Genomic DNA, 23,134 nt, shown 5'->3' with positions numbered 1-23,134 from the left:
TCTAACATTTCATCTTTAAAGGTATCTGAGGATATTGTTCCCAAGAATTATATTTTCTCTGATTATGATTTTTACTGCTACTTTCTCTCCTAAAAAGAGAGAAATATTTGACATTGGTATCTTGAAAGATATGTTTCAAGCACAGCCATAAAAATATTGAAGAGCAAAGAAATAAAATGTAGCTGAAATTCAAGTGATCTGAGTTTATGTATCAGTTCACCCTTCAAAATATTGTTTAAGATTTACTTCTATTAATAATTATCCCTTATGGTGAATAAAAAGGATTTAATTTCATTCAGTATGATCTGGAAAGGTAAGAATTGTAACAAATGAGTTCTGGAATCAGGTTAAAACAACATATACTTCTCTAAAACCTTCTTCTATTCACACTTTTGCTGCTCTTTACCAATGATCTGACACATACCGTTCCAAGGTTAATATGAGGACATCACCCTCTCAACCTCTAGTTCTGTCTGATTCGTATTCATGGTCAAATATTCCCACCTTCATAAAAAATCTATAAAGTCTGCCCTAAGTATAATAGGTACTTGAGTAGTGGTTCTTACACAATGAAAGTGACTTTCATAGTCACCATTTCACTTTCTTAATGTCATTTCTGTTTCATTCTAAGGACAGATTCTGTACAGAAAGCCACAAAGCAGCTGTTGCTATAGAGGATACTGATTGGATAGAAATTTAGACAAAAATAAATGTGGTACCCATTTATCCATGCAGACATCTGATGGAAAGGAAACCACATAGACATGTTTTCTAGAGAGAAAAACCATGTTTTGTTTGTGTTCTAACAGACAACTACATATGGATTGTAAGCCTTTGTAAATATCAGAGGGAGTTGTTTATGTCTGTTAAAAAGGTCTTGAAACTATTTAAAATGAGAATTAGATCCCCAAGACTTCAGTTGGCTTGACTTTTACAATAGTCCTAAACTGTACTTCTGTGTCTCAGATCAACTCTTTTGCCAAAGGAAAAGTGACAAATTATGTGTTTGATTTTCCTCTCCCTCATGGAAAATGTAAATTAAGATACATTTTCTATTAATAATAGATGCTGGGTTGTTTTTATTTAGTCACTAAATCATGTCTGACTCTTTTGTGACCCCATGGAGGCATGCAACCCCCTAGGCTCCTCTGTCCATGGGATTTCCCAGGCAACAATGCTGGAGTGGGTTGCCGTTTCCTTCTCCAGGGGAGCTTCCCGACCCAGAGATCAAATCCGAGTGTCCTGCATTGGCAGGCGGATTCTTTATCACTGAGCCAGCAGGGAAACCCTTAGACCTTAGTTAGTAATTTCTTTTCATCTATAAAGGAGTACTGGAATATTGAAATAATATACTCCTGGTAAAAAAAAAATTGATGTTATTTCTTTTCAACATTGCTAATTCATCATCTAACCTTGTTGAATTTTATGTTTTTGAAACCTATTGTATTTATAGTTATGTTCTTTTTTTGTTTTGTTTTGATCAGTACCCAATCCATGCTCGGATCTAGCATGTGAATTCCTCTGTTTACTGAATCCTTCTGGGGCCACTTGTGCATGCCCAGAAGGAAAATATTTGATTAATGGTACCTGCAATGATGACAGCTTGTTGGGTAGGTAAACTTCATTATTCTGTAAATAATGAATTACTGTGTAGAATAAATGTTCACAACTACTGAAACTGAGCAGAATTAGCTACTCAGTAATCACTGATATCATTTCCATGATATCACTGGTTCGTGAGTGCCTATATAAGCTATTATTTTCTCTGATAATGACTTCCTATTAGTTGATTGTACATTTATTACAAAGCTGCATGGAGCACCTACCATGCATGAAAGAGTAAATTAAGAGACCTTTTTATATAGCTCTTGTATCAGTTAAGATAATGATATTTCTGAGGGTACCATTCAGCTGTTAGTTTAAACCAAACTACCAAATCCATTTATCCATTTAGTAACTTTATACTTAACAACTTCTGTGTGCCAACACTTATTTAGAAGCTAAGATTTAGTTTCCTCTGTAAAGTCTGATTAATAATAAATACTACTACTCTTATTAATAATAAATATAATAAACATTTTGAGAACTTATGAGCAAATATAGCATTAATTTAGAAACCAAGAACTAAGTTAGAAGCAAACTGCAAATGTTTCAGTTTATGCTTTAGAAGGTACCGGTTGGAACAAACATTTAAAACCTGAAACATTATTTCAGATGCTGGAGTGTATTAAATAGCAAAACATAAAAAATCAAAAACAAAAATAGTGTGTTGAAAAGGGTGGGGGAAGAATTGTCTCTGGGATATCCAGACAGACTTTCAATAGTTTATTCATATTCAAGACATTAGCCATAATGGGAAAAAATGCTAAGAAAAAAGAAAATCAACACATTGATTTTATGTCACAGACAAAAGCACAGTGCTCCATAATCACTTGCAGGTCACAGCAAACGTTTTTCCGATGAGACACACACTTAGGATCTCTTCATAGCAGGGCTTCCTACCTGTTGCATTAATATTTCTCTGTTAGAATGAACTCTTTGTGTGAACACAGAATCTTTGTTCTCTGTCAGCATCTCTATGCCCATACCATTGTCTCCTTGTTCTCTGATGAGCGTTATATGCCATCTAAACACTTTTGCATTTCCTAAGGCACTCAGTGTCTAAAACTGTCATAGCTTTTTTATTTAGTATATATTTTAAAGTACTGAATATCCATAGCTGAAGATCTTCCAAAGATGAAATGATGAATGTCACAAGCACCAATAAATAGATCTTTATGGGAATGGTGATATAAGCTACAGAAGAGACAAAGTTCAAACTGTTAGGAAAAATTTGATGATTATCCAATTAGAGATAAGATTAGAATTTCCTATAGAATATGACCTTAGAATAAGATCTGCAAGGACAGATTAGATTTAGGTTAGGTAGGAATGAATGAAGAGGACATTGAAACAGAAGAAACTGTCTGAAAACTCACGAAACCATTGAATGTAAAGAAAATAACGAGTCATTTATTCCAGTTAGTATGTCTGATGTGCAAAGTCTGCTGTTGGATGGTAGGTTGGAACATGCTTAATGGAAAGCTAAATGTGAATCTTGATTGGTCTTTTGGAAGAGTATTTTAGTGCCAGTCATTGAAAAGGGGTGTTCTCCCTAGTACTAGGAGGAACCCTTCCTCCTTACCATTTCTCCCGGTCAGAGTTTGCATGATCTCAATTGTGATGACAGAATAATAGAATTATATGCACATGTTCAAACATTATCTGGTGCATTTTTCACTCACTACTCTGACACAGTCATGCAGGTGAACTGTGTATGGCCACGAGTTCTACTTCAGTTCAGTTCAGTTGCTCAGTTGTGTCTGACTCTTTGTGACCCCATGAACTGCTGCATGCCAGGCTTCCCTGTCCATCACCAACTCTCGAAGCTTGCTCAAACTCATGTCCATCCAGTTGGAAATGCCATCCAATCAACTCATCCTCTGTCATCCCCTTCTCCTCCTGCCCTCAATCTTTCCCAGCATCAGGGTCTTTTCAAATGAGTCAGCTCTTCACAACATGTGGCCAAAGTATTGCAGTTTCAGCTTCAACATCAGTCCTTCCAATGAACACCAAGGACTGATCTCATTTAGGAAGGACTGGTTGGATCTCCTTGCAGTCCAAGGGACTCTCAAGAGTCTTCTCCAACATTAGAGTTCAGAAGCATCAATTCTTTGGCAATTGGCTTTCTTTATAGTCCAATTCTCACATAATTGCAAGACTCCTGGAAAAGCCATAGCTTTGACTAGATGGACATTTGTTGGCAAAATAATGTTTCTGCTTTTTAATACACTGTCTAGGTTGGTCATAGCTTTTCTCCCAAAGAGCAAATGTCTTTTAATTTCATGGCTGCAGTCACGATCTGCAGTGATTTTGGGGCCCCCCAAAATAAAGTCTCTCACTGTTTCCATTGATTCCCCACCTATTTGTGAGTTCTACATAACATCTCGGAAACAGATTCTTCAAAATGTCAACAACTCCTTCCTTGTAGACGATGTACCACATTTTCACTAGTTCCAGACAACCATAAGCAGTGTTCTCAAAGAGCCTCCTGTGCACTGTCTACTTACACTGCTGTTGGGGTGGGAAAGACTCCTGGGAGAGAGATTTGTACTCTGCGTGGAAGCACACAACTTATGCTACTAGTGTGACGTTTACATTGATTTGGGTGTTAGAAGTTTTTTGTTTGTTTTTTTTTAAATTACCAAGTTGCAGACAGCTTTTGTTGTTTCTCTTTTATAAATAAATAAGACTGTCTCTTCTATATAACCTCCCTTTTGCCCCTTTACTTAATCTGAATGTCCTTGTAGTTGTTTAGTCACTAAGTCATGTCTGACTCTTTTGTGACTCCATGGACTGTAGTCCCCCAGGCTCCTCTGTCCACAGAATTCTCCAAGAAGAATACGAGAGTGAGTTGCCATATCCTTCTTGAGTACATCTTCCCAACCCAGGGATCAAATCTGCATCTCCGACTTGGCAGGCAGAGTGAGCCTGCCTCACTCTGAGAGCCATTGAGCCATGTGGGAAACCAATAATACAAAAAATTAATTCAATAATCCAAAATCAACAAATACATAGGAAGACACTCAAAATTCTCCAAGCTAGGCTCCAACAATACGTGAACCATGAACTTCCAGATGTTCAAGCTGGTTTTAGAAAAGGTAGAGGAACCAGAGATCAAATTGCCAACATTTGCTGGATCATTGAAAAAGCAAGAGAGTTCCAGAAAAACATCTACTTCTGCTTCATTGATTTTGCCAAAGCCTTTGACTATGTGGATCACAAAAACTGTGGAAAATTCTGAAAGAGATGGGAATACCAGACCACCTGACCTGCCTCTTGAGAAATCTATAGGCAGGTCAGGAAGCAACAGTTAGAACTGGACATGGAACAACAGACTGGTTCCAAATAGGAAAAGGAGTACGTCAAGGCTGTATATTGTCACCCTGTTTATTTAACTTATATGCAGAGTACATCATGAGAAACCCTGGGCTGGAGGAAGCACAAGCTGGAATCAAAATTGCTGGGAGAAGTATCAATAACCTCAGATATGCAGATGAAAAATTGAAGTATGGAGAGGTTCAATTGACTGTCTAACAATACTTAATAATGGTAGTACTCTAAGGTGGACCTAGGCATTCCACAGTCTTCATCATCATAATGCACTCTAGTGCTTCCAATCCACCCAAAGTATCCATGTCCAGAGTAATTGGAAAATACTAGAAATAACCTGCAGAAAGTGCCCAGCACAATGCCTTGCAAAAAGCAGACATACAGCACTCTAATATAAACCTGTCATGAAGGTCCCAAAAAAAATTAAGTAATTTTTTTTTGGTAAAGAATCTGCCTGTAGTGCAGGAGACTCAGGTTCAATCCCTGGTTCAGAAAGATGCCCTGGAAAGGGCATGGTGATCCACTACAGCATTCTTGTCTAGATAATTCCATGGACACAGGAGCTTGGTGGGCTACAGTCTATGGGTTCACAAACCGGCAGACATGACTGAGTGACTAACACTTTCACTTTTCACTTCCCAAGTTTTAAATGAGGAAACATTTTATCTAAATACACACTTAACCAAAATCTTAAACTCTTTTAGAAATTTTAGTTTTATGTTTTCAACCCGACCTGAAAGGCATGATTACAGAAAACACCTCAACATTTATTTTGTAATTAAAAAAAAAATCTTATATATTAAATAATGCAAGTGTTAAAATTATTCACATCGGCTTTTATATATATATAAGCTGTGGTAATGGATGACTTGGAACACTTTGGTTAAGTATATAAATAAATGGAGTTTAGAATTATTGATTACTATAGATAAAAGCCAATTAATTTTTCCTGACATTTGATATAGCTAACTTTTTCAGCTGTTTATAATTGCTTGCCTTTCTTTAGCTGCTATTGTTAAATGATGAGCACACTGAGTATTTTTAATCTTCATGTAGGAAATTTGAAATTCAAATGTTACCCATTCTTGGAGAAGTATTCAGTTACTCTTCCCTACAGTTGATTATAATTGCTGGAGCTTGGCTTCTGGGGGCAATTTAGATATTGACAAAAGCAGCTTCCATTTTCATTATAGAACTATTACAGTTAGGTTTTGAAAGACTGTAACTCCACTTTCATTTCAACAGGCAGTGTTATATGTTTAAATTTCTGGTGCCTAATGAGGCACATTATAGAAATGCACATATCCTACCATGTAGAGATTCTGAATATATATGTGTTTTGCATAGACCATCCATCAGTGAAACTGCACTCTCCCATAGTAATCCTAGGTGTGATCATAATACCTTTAATAGTTATCTTCACTATTCACATTCACAACTCCACTTAGGATGTTTCATGCTAAAAGAGTTAGAAATGTTTCGGTAAATTTTATTCTAAGTAAATGTTATTCCCACTCCAGATCTTTCTTGAGAGTTTGATGTCTATATTCAACCCTTGCTAGAGATTCCCACTTCATTTAAATAGGTATTTCCAATTTAATACATTCAGAGATAAAACACTTTAGGTCCTATTGCCCCTTAGTTTGAAACTAAAGGATTATCTTAGTTTTTCCTTTCCCTCTGATGTGATTTTTATCTTCTAGTTATTTTTAGAATGTGTCTACTTTTATCTATCCTACATTATTTTAAAGCCATCATCTTATCCAGCCTGGACAATTTAAACAGAATCCTAATAGTCCCCGTGCTTTCAGTTTAACCACATCATTACACTCATTCTTAGACATTCTAGACTTTTCAAAGACTTAACACTACTTTTGAGGAAAAGTCCAACATCCAAGAATCTCCTGTGACACACTGCTTATCTCTTCAAATTCACTTGTCTTTCAATTCCTTCCCTCACACTCTGTAATCCAGTCCAGTCTTAGTAACTTTCACTGAGTCCCTCCAATGCTCACCTTCTGGCTTTCATAGATTCCATTCCATGTGAGCTGGATTCTCAGTGCACCTCATCTGCACTCAGAACATAATGCTCACTAAGATTGTCACTTGGTAATTTACCAAATGAGTGCCTCAATTTCCTGTTGAAATTTAGCAATACACCTTGTAGACCCAGATTGCAGGTCTCCATCCTTGAACTATTCCAGTATGGTTAGAACTCAGACTCTCAATTGTGTGTATGTGTATGGTATTTACTTATGTACCTCAAAATTTACAAAGCTCTATAATTTTACTTTTACTTTCAAGTGTCTTATTTAATATTCACAACAAATCTATGAGTTAAATTGTACATGTGTCATTAAGGCTACCTTAAAGTAGAAATAACTAAGGCTTGGAGTGTTTAATTTATGCATAGTAAGGATCAGATCAGATCAGATCAGATCAGTCGCTCAGTCGTGTCCGACTCTTTGTGACCCCATGAATCCCAGAACGCCAGGCCTCCCTGTCCATCACCAACTCCCGGAGTTCACTCAGACTCATGTCCATCGAGTCAGTGATGCCATCCAGCCATCTCATCCTCTGTCATCCCCTTCTCCTCTTGCCCCCAATCCCTCCCAGCATCAGAGTCTTTTCCAATGAGTCAACTCTTTGCATCAGGTGGCCAAAGTACTGGAGTTTCAGCTTTAGCATTATTCCTTCCAAAAAAATCCCAGGGCTGATCTCCTTCAGAATGGACTGGTTGGATCTCCTTGCAGTCCAAGGGACTCTCAAGAGTCTTCTCCAACACCACAGTTCAAAAGCATCAATTCTTCGGCGCTCAGCCTTCTTCACAGTCCAACTCTCACATCCATACATGACCACAGGAAAAACCATAGCCTTGACTAGACCGACCTTTGTTGGCAAAGTAATGTCTCTGCTTTTGAATATGCTATCTAGGTTGGTCAGAACTTTCCTTCCAAGGAGTAAGCGTCTTTTAAATTCATGGCTGCAGTCACCATCTGCAGTGATTCTACAGCCCAGAAAAATAAAGTCTGACACTGTTTCCGCTGTTTCCCAATCTATTTCCCATGAAGTGGTGGGACCAGAAACCATGATCTTCGTTATCTGAATGTTGAGCTTTAAGCCAACTTTTTCACTCTCCACTTTCACTTTCATCAAGAGGCTTTTGAGTTCCTCTTCACTTTCTGCCATAAGGGTGGTGTCATCTGCATATCTAAGGCTATTGATATTTCTCCCGGCAATCTTGATTCCAGCTTGTGCTTCTTCCAGCCCAGCGTTTCTCATGATATACTCTGCATAGAAGTTAAATAAGCAAGGTGACAATATACAGCCTTGACGTACTCCTTTTCCTATTTGGAACCAGTCTGTTGTTCCATGTCCAGTTCTAACTGTTGCTTCCTGACCTGCATACAAATTTCTCAAGAGGCAGGTCAGGTGGTCTGGTATTCCCATCTCTTTCAGAATTTTCCAGTTTATTGTGATCCACACAGTCAAAGACTTTGGCATAGTCAATAAAGCAGAAATAGATGTTTTTCTGGAACTCTCTTGCTTTTTCCATGATCCAGCAGATGTTGGCAATTTGATCTCTGGTTCCTCTGCCTTTTCTAAAACCAGCTTGAACATCAGGAAGTTCACGGTTCACATATTGCTGAAGCCTGGCTTGGAGAATTTTAAGCATTACTTTACTAGTGTGTGAGATGAGTGCAATTGTGTGGTAGTTTGAGCATTCTTTGGCATTGCCTTTCTTTGGGATTGGAATGAAAACTGACCTTTTCCAGTCCTGTGGCCACTGCTGAGTTTTCCAAATTTGCTGGCATATTGAGTGCAGTTCTTTCACAGCATCATCTTTCAGGATTTGGAATAGCTCAACTGGAATTCTATCACCTCCACTAGCTTTGTTCGTAGTGATGCTTTCTAAGGCCCGCTTGACTTCACATTCCAGGATATCTGGCTCTAGGTCAGTGATCACACCATCGTGATTATCTGGGTCGTGAAGATCTTTTTTGTACAGTTCTTCTGTGTATTCTTGCCATCTCCTCTTAATATCTTCTGCTTCTGTTAGTTCCATACCATTTCTGTCCTTTATCGATCTCATCTTTGCATAAAATGTTCCTTTGGTATCTCTGATTTTCTTGAAGAGATCTCTAGTCTTTTGCATTCTGTTGTTTTCCTCTATTTCTTTGCATTGATCACTGAAGAAGGCTTTCTTATCTCTTCTTGCTATACTTTAGAACTCTGCATTCAGATGTTTATATCTTTCCTTTTCTCCTTTGCTTTTCGCTTCTCTTCTTTTCACAGCTATTTGTAAGGCCTCCCCAGACAGCCATTTTGCTTTTTTGCATTTCTCTTCCATGGGGGTGGTCTTGATCCCTGTCTCCTATACAATGTCACGAACCTCATTCCATAGTTCATCAGGCACTCTATCTATCAGATCTAGGCCCTTAAATCTATTTCTCACTTCCACTGTATAATCATAAGGGATTTGATTTAGGTCATACCTGAATGGTCTAGTGGTTTTCCCTACTTTCTTCAATTTAAGTCTGAATTTTGCAATAAGGAATTCATGGTCTGAGCCACAGTCAGCTCCTGGTCTTGTTTTTGCTGACTGTATAGAGCTTCTCCATCTTTGGCTACAAAGAATATAATCAATCTGATTTCGGTGTTGACCATCTGGTGATGTCCATGTATAGAGTCTTCTCTTGTGTTCTTGGAAGAGGGTGTTTGTTATGACCAATACATTTTCTTGGCAAAAGTCTATTAGTCTTTGCCCTGCTTCATTCCGTATTCCAAGGCTAAATTTGCCTGTTACTCCAGGTGTTTCTTGACTTCCTACTTTTGCATTCCAGTCCCCTATAATGAAAAGGAGCAGAACTAGGACCTAAAACCAAATCTTACTATATCAGTTGTCCCTTTGTTTATACCACGTATATATATAGTGCCTCATGAGAGAGTACTTCATATTACAAATGCAAAATTTAGTAATGCCAACCTGAAGCCTCCCTACTTGAAAAAGTATTGGAAGCTGTTTTGCAATGCCAAAAATATCAGAATTTGTTTGACACTGCTGATTGTCTCTATTTATGACAGTAGTTATGATACTTGAATTGTTGTCATTTAATGTCACTAAGGCTCTTTAAGGTGTTCTTGTGATTATTGCAGTCATATATTCAAGCTGCTGCTATGTCTAGGTCAGTGTATCTTGGGTAAAGAATATAAGCTGTTTTGACTTCATACAAAATAAGAATGACTTTAGAAAAAGATATTTTCTGGATAGACTGCTTCTTAAACTATTGTTAATTGTCTTTGTTCCATTGGGCATTGCGCCCTGGTCTACATAGAGCAGTATTTCTAATGGAGAAAGAGCCATGTCTATACATACAGAAAAAATCCAGAAAATGATTCCAAACCAATCTTTATCATAAATCAGATTCATCATATTTTTAAAACTAATTCTGTGACCTCAAGGAATGATCATCATTTCCTTTTCAAAGCCAAAATGTATTATGTAGGCAAATTATGCCTAATCAGTTTATATATGGAAATAGATGTTTCTGACACTTATCACCGCCTTCTATCAAATCTAAGTAACTTTTTGTTTTGTGTGTTTGTAAATATAAGTATGTACATCAAAGAGTATTTTTCATTTAAATGTTTCCCTATACTATAAATTATATATATATATGTATGTGTTTATTTCTATATGAGCACTATACTATATATATTATATGTATGGCTATATATATATACTATAATATTTAGCTTACATATTTCAGTTTGGCTTAATATCAGACATTCCTTGAAAAATAAGCCATATTTCCCCATACTGTGAAAAAACACTTATTGGTTGGAAAATATTTTATTTTTAGAAAGTTTCAGTTAGTTTTATTGTTTAATATTTTAACAAATATAAAAAATGGTAAATAGTGCTTTAAGCCTGAGAAAGAATAAAAGTTAATTGAACATTTGTGTTCACCTTCAACAATAGTTGAAATCTGATTCTCTATTTTCAGATAGTATTTTGTTTCTTCTACTTTTATATTAGGTGTATTTAGTTTTGGAATTTTATGAAAAAAAAAGTCAAGTCTTAGTATTTAATTTTTATTTGAATTTTTCTTACTCTACCATCTACTGAATGGCATGCTAATTTGTACATTTCTTCTTATAACCAGATGATTCATGCAAATTGACTTGTGAAAATGGAGGAAGATGCATTTTAAATGAGAAGGGTGATTTGAGGTGTCACTGTTGGCCTAGTTATTCAGGAGAAAGATGTGAAATCAACCACTGTAGCAACTACTGTCAAAATGGAGGAACTTGTATGCCATCAGTTCTGGGTAAATAATTGAATGGTTTTGTATGTGCAAATAATGTGCAATTTTCCTTACATGTGAAAAATATATAGAAAATACTTAATGTTGAATTATAATGAATATCATTCCCAGTGTCTTAATAACAAATATAAAAATTAAATCTAATAATTAATTCAAAATAATCAGTGGCAATTGTTCTAAATTGAGTATATCAAAGTTCAAGTCACAAAAATTAATAATAATAATGAACACTATCTTGTGTTAAATGCTTATCATTGACAGGGCTCAGGGCTTATAGATATTCTGACTCTGGCTTAAAATGATGAGGCAAAATCAGTTTTACAAGCCTTATCTTTTTGACTACAAAATATATATATTTATAATCCAAGTTTGCCTAATGTTAAAACTCATGTCATTAAAAATTAGATTTATTTGAAATATATACATACTATATCAGTATATCTTATAGTATCAAAAATTCCATCTAAAATCAAAACTACTCTGTTGATATTATAATCTAGCATATTCAAAACATGTTGCTTTGGAAATATCAGGTTACTACATATTTGGATATAAAAGAGATTCTTATTAATTTATGCTATAGCTGTGCTTGGAAAAAGTGTTTTCTACAGCTCATAAGTGAACGTTAACATATATTTCTCTACTGACTTGTATTACATTTAAAATATGTTCCTACTGGGAAAAGAATCAACCCTAATGCATAATAAAAATATACTTTTCAAATCCCAATATTAGTGCAAAGGAGATTGTGCAACAATTAGAATGCAATCTATGCACATTCAGTTCTTCTACAATAAGTGCAGATTTAGATAGTCAGATGGAAAATCAATTCATATGTTCTTCACACCCACTACATGGTTAATTTTCATCATATTTGAATTTCTCTCTGCTTCTATTGCTTGTTATTCTTTGTGGTATTTAGAATAACGATAACTGAAAGAGCCACATGAAGAAGTATTTTCAATGGCATTCAGGAGCAGCAAGCCATTTTCTGACTTACATTCTCAGAGTAAAAACATTTCTATTTCTTTAATAGTTTTATGCTTATAAATATTTTTGATATGATTAATTGATAATTAAGATAATTTTAACTACTTATTAGAATTCTAAACAAGAATTCATCAGGTTGATTAAATCAAAAAAGGCATTAGGAGTCTTACTACATATATTCATTCTGCCTGAGGGGGAGCCAGTCCACAAAGTATATTCTATTGCCATTGGAAAAGCTGTGTACTGAGACCTTCAATGAATATGCAAATGAAAATCTATTGAATATGAGGTAAGAGGGTGTGACCTGTAATTATATTTTACAACACACATACTGCTTGGCTTTAGGGAAGATGCTTTTTTATGCAAATGAGGTGTTTAGAGTTATTTAGCTCTTAATTTTCTCATTAAGATAATCTTTGGGTTGCGACCAGATGAGTTTCTTATATTTATCTTTGGAAGTATTTAAGCCAACGAAAGGGTTTGACACTCCAAACTATGGCTACCTATTCAACCTGAGATGGATCCAAAGAGAAAAGTCTCTTTGAAACGTTGAACTTGCTATCCTGACTTGAGCTATATAAGGGCTTCCCTGAATCTACCTGCAATGGAGGAGGTCTGAATTAGATCCCTGGGTTAGGAAGATCCCCTGGAGAAAGGAAGGGCAACCCACTCCAGTATTCTTGCCTGGAGAATTCCATGGACAGAGGAGCCTGGTGGGCTACAGTCCACAAGGTCACAAAGAGTCGGATACAACTGAGTGGCTAATACTGTACTGTTCTGTGAGCTATATATAAATACAGCACAACTTATAATGTTTCATTCAAATCATTTGTCCAGACCTTGCTGCATTCTTAAATCCACAATATATCAAGTTTATCTATTCATTTATCTGGAACCCATACATTATTAAGTTTAATATTCAGTGTATTAGATCTTGACTTATCTAGAAAGTACATTCAGAAAAAATATATGTTTCTAATTAATAATGCAAATGAGTTCTCATATGAATTCAACTTGATATATAGCCATGTAGTTATTGTCTTATAGCAACAAATAATAATAATATGATAGTTAATTAAGTCTTTTACAATGCATTTATCACTTTTAAAAATGTGGTTTTGTAAAACATTGTTTGGTATTATGGACTGTAGAACCTCATTATCTCCACACAAGTGTTAATTTGTAAAACAAATCCCAGTGGGCAGTTCATGGATTTATTCATTGTTGGTTTACTTACAGTTAAGCCTTTGGCAAATTCCTATGTGGACACTATATATCTAGGGTTTGGGGCAGCCTTAATTAAAATTTATAAGTTTATGACAGTTGTATATAACTATAATAATTGAACAAAGGAAATGTCACCAGTTAATTAAAGGCACACATCTGAGAGGCATAATTAAAATTCTGCATGTAGAAATGAGTTTTTCCTCATTCCTTAAGGTTTTTGTAATGAAGAAAACTAAAACTAAAAATATATGAGTTGTATCCATATAGGAAGGTACTACAAAATGAAATAGATTGACATTGACTATATGAACAAAGGTCCATGTAGTTCATTTCTGTGACCTGCTCATAGGAAGATACATTTAAGATAAAGTTTGCCTTGGCAGAGCAATGGAAAATAGAGTAAAGCATTGACTTATTCAGTCATTTTTTTATGGAAAATAGAGAATAATTTATGAAATTATATTTTCAACACTGCTACAGGAGGGTATTTATATTATGTGCACAATTAATCTTCATGTTTATGAATATTAATTCTCTAAGATATGTTCACACTATGTGATATTTTCTTACTGTTACAGGTCTGTTATTTAGATTTTGAATGTTTATATCAAAATGAATCAAGGTTTTCTACACAGTCAATTTAGATGAATAGAGCAAGAAATTTTGTAAATTTAGGGCAATATTCTCAAATACTCCCACTCATAAAAGTTTAGAATTATGCCTAAAGGGAGGCAATTCTAATTTGGAAAATGTGAAAATGTATAAAATTGGCTAGATGAAGAGGTAATTGTACAATTTTCTATGGTAAGAAATACATTGGTATTGAGCTATTTAAATGAATTCAACAAGAAGAATGCAGAGGCTCTCTTTGTGGTGCTCTCTGTCACCACATCTATATACTTTAGGAATGAAAATTTTATTCCCAAGAATGAAGCTGGAGGAAGGAAGTCTCCACTGAGGAAAGAAAAATTAAATGAAAGTCTTACTGCAATAGGAAGGGCCCTTACAGTAGACAAGTAGATGGAGATAAATTTCTATCCCATTCATTCAAGATCTTTCTGTCCAGGTCAGTGCCCCAAATTTGATGGTAACGTATATGACTGTCATCAATTATGATCAAGTTTGATGGCCCTAAAAGTATTTGCTCAAAGGCAAATTAAGCTAGGAACTTGTGAACACCCTTCAAACATGGTGAAACTGATAATGAAACTATATACCGATATATCTCAAGTCACCTATGTACCTGGGATGTGAAGTACACAATCACTTGATTAATATCTTGATAAAGGTTGAACATACATATAAACCGTCCTTTGTTTTTCTTTCACTTTTTATTTAAACAAGGGCTGTTTTTAATTTAAATTAAGTTTGATGTTCTAACTCCCTTAACATATTAAATAGATACTGATTATATTTAGAAAGTTCTAAGAGCTGGATATTTGGTCCTATTTGCTTTTTAAGAACCCAAGAGAATAAGTTGAAAGTATAAAACTGAAAAAATAAAATAGTGCATATAGTTTAACAAATAAGTGACATAGGAATATGCAGCTTTAAATAAATAATGTCACTTTTAGACACATGTTCCAAAGATTACATAATAAAAAGCAAAATATCTGGAAGTGAAAATGTTCATAAAATAATTTTGGAGATAAAAACCTGAATACAAGTAGTTAATATATAAAATATAGCATATCTAAAAGATGAATGATATATGATAAAAACACCATAACTGAAAACTATATAATAATAAAGAAAAATAGAGAAAAATCACATTGTATTATAAAATTTAAAAGCACAAGAAAAAAGCTTGTTTATCTAATATAGAAAAAAAACACATACACAATAGGTCCTTCATTACACTTCTGTTGTTTTCTAAATATCCCACCATGCTTTCTTTTTAGAATCAGACAATACTTATTAAAAATTAAAATAACACTAGTTATGATCATTGTCAGGATAATGATAATTTATATAGGCAAATATATATATGTAGGGTTGCTTACTAAGTTCCATGCACTGTATTTGGTCCTTGAATTTTTATAACAGACCTATGAGAGAATGAAAGTAGGGTTCTCTCTAATTATGCATCTGGCTGTGTAAGTCAAATTTACTGGTTCATTTGGACCATATGGTGAGAGCAACACTAAACTATTTAGTGTCAGAAGGCTTGAGTCGGCTTACTTGTATTCATGGAAAAGACAAAAATGTTTCAATCTCATTTCCACAATGCTCGCTGAGAATGAACTTTCCAGAAGTATAAATAGATTGTGACCTACAATTTGAAACATGTCAGAATATATTAAGTAGTAACTGGGAGGGAGCTCAATAAAGCCCAGTTCTTTCTTTTCCTTGTCAGGCTTTGCTGCATAGTTCTCTGTAACCTTTGTGATACTTAAGACAACCCGACAGCTATAGTCAACTTGCTAAAATTATGAATAAATGGGCACTCACTTTCAGTCCAAGAAAACATTATATTAAGTGGAAAATAGAATGTCAAACCTCTTTATCAAAAAGACATGATTTTTTAAAGCATTCAAAACTTTTATTACTTGAATCTAACTGGAAGTGAAGACAGATTTCACAAAGGAGAGTAGTCTTGGGGATTAGAGGTCAGGAGATAGGCTTTCTGATTACATTGCAGTAAGTAACTGAATAATGCTATGGTGATTTATCTCTCAGCTTATTATTTTATTCTATGGGAAGAAATAAGAATGTAGCTTTTGCCCAAATAGTAAAGACTTTGCAAGTAAAGAATAGGTACCTTTTACATAGTACTTTCAGAGAAGAACATTGAATGTAAATATGTTTCAATATGTTCTGCAGCTTAAATGTCAATGTCAATGAAATGCTTTTATTGCTCAGACAGAATGTGTATGTCAAACTAAATAATGACTGTATACATAGAAGACTAGTCAGGTATAAAACATAACCAGGGACAAAAATTTATAAGCACAAGATCAAATTAAATAGGGTAAGCAGTGTGGTTCACATAGGCAAATAAGTATGAATGAAGTAAATTGCTTAAAAAAGAACCAACCAATGATGTTCACTAGCAGTTATCTACCTATCAAAAATAACAAGTACAGTCATAGTCTCTTAAGAAATTCACATTTAATCACTTTTGCCAAAATTCCTTCATGGCAATCAATCACACGTTTTTTTTCTTAAACGTATATATTTTTTAATTTTTTATTGAAGTATAACTAATTTATAATGTTGTGTTAGTTTCGGCTATACAACAAAGTCATTCAGATATATGTATATTCTTTTCCCTTATAGGTTACTACCAAATATTTAGTAAAACACATATTTTCAAATGGTGAGTTTAAGTAGAAAAAAAGAGTTATAATTTATTTGTCCAATAGAGAGCAGAAAGGTTATTTTGCCTACTAAAATCATATAATATCAATTAAATCAAACTGATGAATAACATTTTTATAACCAACTTAAAAACTGTTTGTTTAATAAGGCTAGCTTTTAAAGACACACAGAATTACATAAAGTTATTGAAAAATATACCTTAATAATACATATACCTTAATAATAGTCAAATGAAAATACATGCTTTTAGAAACATATTTTTTAGTCAAGCTACCCAGCAAATTTTGCTCTAAAATTACTAAGTTATGTGGTAATGCTATATTGAATATACATTCAATAAGTATACCATTTTGAAAATTTTACAAACATAATTATTGTCATGTTTACTATAGTGGCTACTGTAACTGAATTATTAATTCAAATGTCAAGGATTCTTGTAAATTCCTAAATTGTAGTTTTACTTAAATTGAAACACTCCATGTGGCATATTTTAGATGTAAGCTAGCGAGTGTGATTAAATAAGAAAACTAATTTTGAGAATCTAGATTATTTCAGAGTTAGTTCCCTAAGACATTATCTATGATCACTGAAAATCATCAGCATTGTCTCCGCTCATATCAGACAAATTACTGTGAGTATATAATTAAAGATAGTGTACATTTAAAGATTCATTTATCTAGATGTAAATCATAACCATGTCATATAAAGTCAATGGGTCATTTAACAGGGATTACTAATAAATTTTTCAGAGAAGGCAATGGCACCCCACTCCAGTACTCTTGTCTGGAAAATCCCATGGATGGAGGAGCCTGGTAGGCTGCAGTCCATGAGGTCGCTAGGAGTCCGACACAACTGAGCGACTTCACTTTCACTTTTCACTTTCATGCATTGGAGAGGGAAAGAGCAACCCACTCCAGTATTCTTGCCTGGAGAATTTCAGGGACGGGGGAGCCTGGTGGGCTGCAGTCTATGGGGTCACACAGAGTCGGACACGACTGAAGCGACTTAGCAGCAGCAGCAGCAGGGAAACAACTGGAGAAGGCAATGGCACCCCACTCCAGTACTCTTGCCTGGAAAATCCCATGGACGGAGGAGCCTGGTCGGCTGCAGTCCATGGGGTGGCTAAGAGTTGGACGCGACTAAGCAACTTCACTTTCACTTTCACTAATAAATTTTTATAAAACTTATGTAATTACTTATCCATATAATAGAGAAGATTTCATTGTTGTTATTAGATTAAAATTTGCTATGTTGAATTGATGTATATAGATCTACAGGTAGATCACCTGTAGACAGTTTTTGTTCAAAAGAATGAATATGGAAAAATTTGCATCAGGAATCCGTATGGAGTTTCTTAACAAAGGCAAATATAGTACTAATAGTAACAGCAAAACCAAATACTACTATTACTGTTAATAATAAATCTACCAATTTTTGAGTACTTGTTATGTGGCAGGTATTTTGCCAAGTGTTTTACAGCACATGGTAGGCATTGCTCACATTTTATAAAATGAGATGCAGAATGAGATCCAGTGAGGAAATCTAAATTTTCCAAAGCTGCATAATTAATAAATAGCTAACAAGGCTTCTTTCTTAGGTCTACCTGACATTAAAAAAAAAGGAATTTAACTTTATTCCAAATTTATTTAATTACTATTAAATATTCTTACAAAGGGCTTCCCTGGTGACAGATGGTAAATAATCTACCTGCAATGTGGAAGACTTGGGTTCAATACCAGGGTTGGGAAGATACCCTGGAGAAGGGATTGGCTACCCACCCCAATATACTTACCTGGAGAATTCCATGGACAGAGGAGCCTGTTGGGCGGCAGTCCGTAAGGTCGCAGAGTCAGACATGACTGAGCAACTAACACTGTACTGTATTCTTATGAAATATTTTAGAATCAACCATTTTTATTGAGACTGTGATTTTTGCTATATAAGGGCCATGCAAGAACAATTAAATTTAAACAACTCTCTGAAATTCCAAGGTATTTCCATTTTTTCTTTTGAGCATTATCATATTTAGTTGTACTGATGGATATTGCTTAATAATATTTACCATTGATTATAGGCAATGGCACCCCACTCCAGTACTCTTGCCTAGAAAATCCCATGGATGGAGGAGCCTGGTGGGCTGCAGTCCATGGGGTTGCGAAGAGTCGGACATGACTGAGTGACTTCACTTTCACTTTTCACTTTTATGCACTAGAGAAGGAAATGGCAACCCACTCCAGTGTTCTTGCCTGGAGAATCCCAGGGACAGGGGAGCCTGGTGGGCTGCCGTCTGTGGGGTTGCACAGAGTTGTACATGACTGAAGTGACTTAGCAGCAGCAGCAGCACCAGCAGCAGCACACCAGCAGCATAGTGGTTGTAGTAGATATAATGGTCATCTCAGTTAAATTCACCCATTCCAGTCCATTTTAGTTTGCTGATTCCTAGAATGTCGACGTTCACTCTTGCCATCTCCTGTTTGACCACTTCCAATTTGCCTTGATTCATGGACCTGACATTCCAGGTTCCTATACAATATTGCTCTTTATAGCATCAGACCTTGCTTCTATCACCAGTCACATCCACAGCTGGGTATTCTTTTTGCTTTGGCTCCATCCCTTCATTCTTTCTGGAGTTATTTCTCCACTGATCTCCAGTAGCATATTGGGTACCTACTGACCTGGGGAGTTCCTCTTTCAGTATCCTATCATTTTGCCTTTTCATACTGTTCATGGGATTCTCAAGGCAAGAATACTGAAGTGGTTTGCCATTCCCTTCTCCAGTGGACCACATTCTGTCAGCCCTCTCCACCATGACCCGCCTGTCTTGGGTGGCCCCACGGGCATGGCTTAGTTTCACTGAGTTAGACAAGGCTGTGTTCCTAGTGTGATTAGATTGACTAATTTTCTGTGATTATGGTTTCAGTGTGTCTGCCGTCTGATGCTGTCTTGCACACCTACCATCCTTACTTGGGTTTCTCTTACCTTTGACGTGGGGTATCTCTTCATGGCTACTCCAGCAAAGTGCAGCCGCTGCTCCTTACCTTGTACAAGGTACCGGTATCTCCTCACCGCCGCCCCTCCTGACCTTGAACGTGGAATAGCTCCTCTAGGCCCTCCTGTGCCCGTGAAGCCACAGCTCCTTGGACGTGGGGTTGCTCCTCCCGGCCACTGCCTCTGGCCTCTGTTGAGGGGTAGCTCCTCCTGGCTGCCACCCCTGACCTCAGACATGGGGTAGCTCCTCTCGCCGTTCCTGCGCCATCACAGCCTGGCACTCTCGGCCGCTGCCCCTGACCTCGGATGTAGGGTAACTCCTCTTGGCCACCGCCCTTCTGGCATGGGGTCCTCCCGGCTTCTGCCCCTGACCTCGGACGTGGGGTAGCTCGTCCCGGTTGTGCTCCGTATATCTACTACTGTGGGCAGGAATCCCTTAGAAGAAATGGAGTAGCCATCATGGTCAACAAGAGTCCAAAATGCAGTACTTGGATGCAATCTCAAAAACAACAGAATGATCTCTGTTTGTTTCCAAGGCAAACCATTCAATATCACAGTAATCCAAGTCTATGCCCCAACCAGTAATGCTGAAGAAGCTGAAGTTGAATGGTTCTATGAAGACCTACAAGACCTTTTAGGACTAATACCCAAAAAAGATGTCCTCTTTATTATAGGGGACTGGAAAGCAAAAGTAGGAAGTCAAGAAACACCTTGAGTAACAGGCAAATTTGGCCTTGGAATATAGAATGAAACAGGGAAAAGACTAATAGAGTTTTGCCAAGAAAATGCAGTGGTCATAGCAAATACCCTCTTCCAACAACACAAGAGAAGACTCTACACATGGGCATCACTAGGTGGTCGACACCAAAATCAGATTGATTGTATTCTTTGCAGCCAAAGATGGAGAAGCTCTATACAGTCAGCAAAAAGAAGACCGGGAACTGACTGTGGCTCAGATCATGAACTCCTTAATGCCAAATTCAGACTTAAATTGAAGAAAGTAGGGAAAACCACTAGACCATTCAGGTATGACCTAAATCAAATCCCTTATGATTATACAGTGGAAGTGAGAAATAGATTTAAGGGCCTAGATCTGATAGAGTGCCTGATGAACTATGGATGGAGATTTGTGACATTGTACAGGAGACAGGGATCAAGACCACCCCCATGGAAAAGAAATGCAAAAAAGCAAAATGGCTGTCTGAGGAGGCCTTGCAAATAGCTGTGAAAAGAAGAGAAGTGAAAAGCAAAGGGCAAAAGAAAAGACATAAGCGTCTGAATGCAGAGTTCCAAAGAATAGCAAGAAGAGATAAGAAAGCCTTCCTCTGCGATCAATGCAAAGAAATAGAGGAAAACAACAGAATGCAAAAGACTAGAGATCTCTTCAAGAAAATTAGAGAAACCAAGGGAACATTTCATGCAAAGATGGGCTCAATAAAGGACAGAAATGGTATGGACCTAACAGAAGCAGAAGATATTAAGAAGAGGTGGCAGGAATACACAGAAGAACTGTACAAAAAAGATCTTCAGGACCAAGATAATCACGATGGTGTGATCACTCACCTAGAGCCAGATATCCTGGAATGTGAAGTCAAGTGGGCCTTAGAAAGCATCACTGTGAATAAAGCTAGTGGAGGTGATGGAATTCCAGTTGAGCTATTCCAAATCCTGAAAGATGATGCTGTGAAAGTGCTGCGCTCAATATGCCAGCAAATATAGAAAACTCAGCAGTTGCCACAGGACTGGAAAAGGTCAGTTTTCATTCCAATCCCAAAGAAAGACAATGCCAAAGAATGCTCAAAGTGCCACACAATTGCACTCATCTCACACACTAGTAAAGTAACGCTCAAAATTCTCCAAGCCAGGCTTCAGCGATACGTGAACCATGAACTTCCAGTTGTTCAAGCTGGTTTTAGAAAAGGCAGAGGAACCAGAGATCAAATTGCCAAAATCTGCTGGATCATGGAAAAAGCAAGAGAGTGCCAGAAAAACATCTATTTCTGCTTTACTGACTATACAAACACCTTTAACTGTGTGGATCACAATAAACTGTGGAAAATTCTGAAAGAGATGGGAATACCAGACCACCTGACCTGCCTCTTGAGAAATCTATAGGCAGGTCAGGAAGCAACAGTTAGAACTGGATGTGGAACAACAGACTGGTTCCAAATAGGAAAAGAAGTTCGTCAAGGCTGTATATTGTCACCTTGCTTATTTAACTTATATGCAGAGTACATCATGAGAAACGCTGGGCTAGAAGAAGCACAAGCTGGAATCAAGATTGCCAGGAGAAATATCAATAACCTCAGATATGCAGATGACACCACCCTTATGGCAGAAAGTGAAGGGGAACTAAAATGCCTCTTGATGAAAGTGAAAGTGGAGAGTGAAAAAGTTGGCTTAAAGCTCAACATTCAAAAAACGAAGATCATGGCATCTAGTCCCATCACTTCATGGCAAATAGATGGGGAAACAGTGTCAGACTTTATTTTTCTGGGCTCCAAAATCATTACAGATGATGACTGCAGCCATGAAATTAAAAGAAGCTTACTCCTTGGAAGGAAAGTTATGACCAACCTAGATAGCATATTGAAAAGCAGAGACATTACTTTGCCAACAAAGGTTCATCTAGTCAAGGCTATGGTTTTTCCTGTGGTCACGTATGGAAGTGAGAGTTGGACTGTGAAGAAGGCTGAGCGCCGAAGAACTGACGCTTTTGAACTGTGGTGTTGGAGAAGACACTGGAGAGTCCCTTGGACTGCAAGGAGATCCAACCAGTCCATTCTGAAGGAGATCAGCCCTGGGATTTCTTTGGAAGGAATGATGCTAAAGCTGAAACTCCAGTACTTTGGCCACCTCATGTGAAGAGTTGACTCATTGGAAAAGACTCTGATGCTGGGAGGGATTGGGGGCAGGAGGAGAAGGGGACGACAGAGGATGAGATGGCTGGATGGCATCACTGACTCTATGGACATGAGTCTGAGTGAGGTCCAGGAGTTGGTGATGGACAGGGAGGCCTGGCGTCCTGCGATTAGTGCGGTTGCAAAGAGTGAGACATGACTGAGTGACTGAACTGAACTGGACTGAACTGGACTGAACTGAACTGATAGTGGTTGTAGTTCTGTATTTACCATATTTGACATAATTTATTACCGGTACCTAGTTCGATTTCTATTTTTTTATTAATTTATGTTGTATGAAAAGTTGGTGCAGCAGTTTTAAGATATAAACAACGAGGGGCTTCCCTGGTGGTCGATAATTAAGACTTCACCTTCCAATGCAGGGGCGCTGGTTTGATCCCTGGTCAAGAGGCTAGAATCCCACACACCTCATGGCCAAAAAACTGA

At 36.7% G+C, this 23,134-nt stretch overlaps 1 protein-coding gene across 1 annotated transcript in view; it reads left to right on the top strand.

Annotated features, from left to right (window-relative positions):
* LRP1B (LDL receptor related protein 1B) overlaps positions 1-23,134 on the top strand; it is a 1,793,119-nt gene that overhangs the window by 1,673,654 nt on the left and 96,331 nt on the right. The window contains exons 82-83 of the mRNA XM_070360639.1: positions 1,485-1,610; positions 11,100-11,264. Coding sequence (XP_070216740.1) covers positions 1,485-1,610; positions 11,100-11,264 — 291 coding nt within the window. The remainder of the gene's footprint in view (positions 1-1,484; positions 1,611-11,099; positions 11,265-23,134) is intronic.

The sequence above is a fragment of the Bos mutus genome, chromosome 2, assembly GCF_027580195.1.
Source record: "Bos mutus isolate GX-2022 chromosome 2, NWIPB_WYAK_1.1, whole genome shotgun sequence".
NCBI lineage: Eukaryota > Metazoa > Chordata > Mammalia > Artiodactyla > Bovidae > Bos > Bos mutus.
The sequence above is the reverse complement of the archived record's forward strand: the minus strand, read 5'-3'. Positions and strand labels throughout refer to the sequence as shown.